This window comes from Vigna unguiculata, chromosome 10 (genome assembly GCF_004118075.2).
Source record: "Vigna unguiculata cultivar IT97K-499-35 chromosome 10, ASM411807v1, whole genome shotgun sequence".
NCBI lineage: Eukaryota > Viridiplantae > Streptophyta > Magnoliopsida > Fabales > Fabaceae > Vigna > Vigna unguiculata.
In genome coordinates, this window is record NC_040288.1 from 29,149,295 (window position 1) to 29,152,461 (window position 3,167).

General features: G+C 29.2%; 1 protein-coding gene across 1 annotated transcript; it reads left to right on the plus strand.

Moving 5' to 3' along the window:
• The first annotated feature begins 1,252 nt into the window (after positions 1-1,252).
• On the plus strand, positions 1,253-3,167 carry LOC114165902 (putative expansin-B2). Its single transcript, XM_028050531.1, has 4 exons — positions 1,253-1,446; positions 1,608-1,720; positions 2,533-2,720; positions 2,806-3,167. Exons 1-4 carry the CDS (start codon positions 1,275-1,277, stop codon positions 3,134-3,136), a joined length of 804 nt encoding a protein of 267 aa, XP_027906332.1. The 5' UTR covers positions 1,253-1,274; the 3' UTR covers positions 3,137-3,167.

Consider the following 3,167-nt stretch of genomic DNA (forward strand, 5'->3'; position numbering starts at 1 on the left):
TATGTATAAACAAATCGTGAGAATTGTCTCTACTTTAGCAAACGTAGCAAAACTATAAATGCCTAATGGAAAATTGAGTCATCTAATAAAGTTTGTAATAAATCTTCATTACCAATCACTGAAAATTAGGTTCATTGCCACCATGCTGGAATGAGATTTCAATCCAAGTTGTTTGTGTTTAGATAAACATTTTAAAAACAACTTTTCAATCACATTCACTTCGAATAGTATTTTATTTTAGTTTACATGATTATTATTAATCAAACAGAAATTATTGTTCTTATATATTGATTTATCTAGATGATAGTGTAAATTTCTTTTAAATTGTCATTATAAGCACTATTTTTTCAAAGGTAGGTTACTCTTTTTAAGTTAAAACTATTAAAATAATATTACTTTTACAAGTTTATTCTTTCTGCAGAAAGAACGCTTATTTAGTTATCTTAATAATTTAATTTTAAAACTTATTTTCCTAAAAAGACAGAATGCAGAAGAAACGGAGTTCACGTGTGATTCATATTTTCTCACTTGTTTTTTATATCATGTAAGTTATTATTACTTTATTCAATAGTTGGAGAATTTTCCAATTCCCGATAAACATTTCATTTTCAGTTAATTTGACTTTCGAAGCGAAAAGGTTTCAAATGTTTTTTTTTTGTTTTGTATTTAAAAATAAATTAACATCTTGGTGACAAAACAGAAAAATGAGATGAGACAAAAACCTAGTATTTTAAGGAGGAAACGTAACACAGATTATGGTTTCAGTCCGTTTAAATTTGGCATGCATTGAATCACATACATATGCAACGCAATATTTTTTTAATAAGAAAAATGGAAGGGGCACTCTAACTCACGTAAAAGCGTTACAAAATTATCTCAGAATATCAATATATACACCAATTTATATATATAAAAAAAATGCATTTAACACTCTATCCGTTTCGGTTTCAAACCCTATGCATATGAAACCTTTATCGAATCTAAAATTTGTCAACGACGCAATATAGTTTTGCTTCTTTCAGCAAAACAGTGAAAATATATTATTTACTATTATTGTTTATGAAAAATAATTACAATTACGGAAACAAGGGAGAAATGATCTCTCTCTCTTTTTTCTTATCATGGATACTTATACGGCAATAATTTCATTTTAAAAAATATTATGAAAAGGATTATTGGAAGCAAATTGGTCTATAAATAGGAGTAGCATGTGTGTTGCTGAATTGCACCAACAGGAATAATATTCCGAAGATCTGTTATTTAGAAATCGCAGCATGCAAGTTCTTAGTTACATTTGTTTTGTTGTGACGTTTTGCTTTCTGCTCCTAAACCCTAGCCATGGTCTGAATCTGAAATCATTAAATTATTCCAAAGTTAAAAACGATAATGAATGGAATGTAGGAGCAGCTACATGGTACGGAGAAGCAGAGGGTGCTGGATCTGATGGTGAGTATTAGTTAGCATGCATGGTGATAATAAAACAAGTGAAAAGTGTTGATTTTGAACCTTTTTAAATCTGTTGTAAAACATTAGTTTACAACATTATTAAGTTTTTAAGAATGATGAGATGAAACATGGGTGTTTTTTGTTGTGATGTGGTGTTGTAGGTGGTGCTTGTGGATATGGTGAGAGTGTGGAGAAACCTCCACTCTCTAAAATGATATCAGCTGGAGGTTCTTCTCTTTTTAGTGGAGGCAGAGGATGTGGAGCTTGTTATCAGGTGCATGCAACCTTATAGTTTTTTTTTTTTTGGTTTAGATATAATATTTGTTTATTATACACAGTGTATTTTTATATTTTGTATGTTTTGAATTGTGATTAAAAAAAGTGGTTATAGATCTTAAATGGATTAATAATATAATCAAATCATTATATATATATATATATATATATATATATATATATATAAAGTATATTTTATTATAAGTTTCTTATCAGATTTAATTAAATATAAACTTACTTATTCATATAATAATAGAACAGTTAAAGTACAATCATTAAAATCTTAGTTTAATCATTATTGAAAATTTAATTATAAGTCTAAAGAAGTAAAAACAAAAAAATTAAGTAATAAAAGAATATGACCTATGTATTCATGGTTTAAAATTTTTGGTTGGAAGTAATATCCTTTATGAGGATTAAGTTCAAATATATGTTGTGTTTTTCTTGTGAATTTCCTCTAAATGCTCATCAAGTATATTAAAACATGCATATTAAAGTTAAATTAATTAGTAATTTAATATATATTTGGATCTATGCTTTATTTTCATTTTTATAATATTTTTTTATCTAATTGTGTTTCAATAATATTTATTAAATAAAGTTAATTTAGACTATTTTTTAAAATTGACATTAATACAGGAGAGAGAAAATAAAAAAATGCAAGATAAAATATGATTTAAGGATTAAATTGATTCTATTTAATAAATATTAATATTGAATTGAAAGAGGTAAATATTAATACCAAATTATTAATTAAAGATTAAAGTAAGTTATAAAACCCCCTTCTAATAAATATAGTTTGAACTGAAGGTGAAATGCACTAAATACCCAGCTTGTTCGGGAAATCCAGTGAGTGTGATGATAAGTGATGAATGCCCTGACTGTCACTTAGCATCAGTCCATTTTGATCTCAGTGGCACTGCACTTGGTTCCATGGCATCTCCAGGAAAAGCAAACAATCTTCGTAACGTTGGACAGCTTCAAATTCTATACAAAAGGTATAACTCTTTTTGAAAATTTATCGATAAATATTAGTTGTTACTTTCTGAATCCACGTTAAGTAATAATGTTTTGGGTTTGCAGGGTTGCATGCTCCTTCGGGAACTCCATAGCCTTTACCATCGACGAAGGGGCGAACCCATACTATTTTGCAGCTGAAATAGAATACGAAAATGGGGATGGTGACCTTGTGGAGGTTCAGGTGAAGCAAGCTAACTCTGACACGTGGCTTCCGATGCGACGTTCATGGGGTTCACGCTGGGCTTTGAACTTTGGTTCAGGGCTGAAACCACCGTTCTCCATTAAGCTCACTGAAGATGGCAACAACAACGGAAGGAACACCATTGTCGCTCGTAATGTAATTCCATCTCACTGGAAACCTGGTCAAGTTTATCGATCTGTTGTTAATTTTTAAACTCTCTTTCACATTTTCAGATTCTCACATA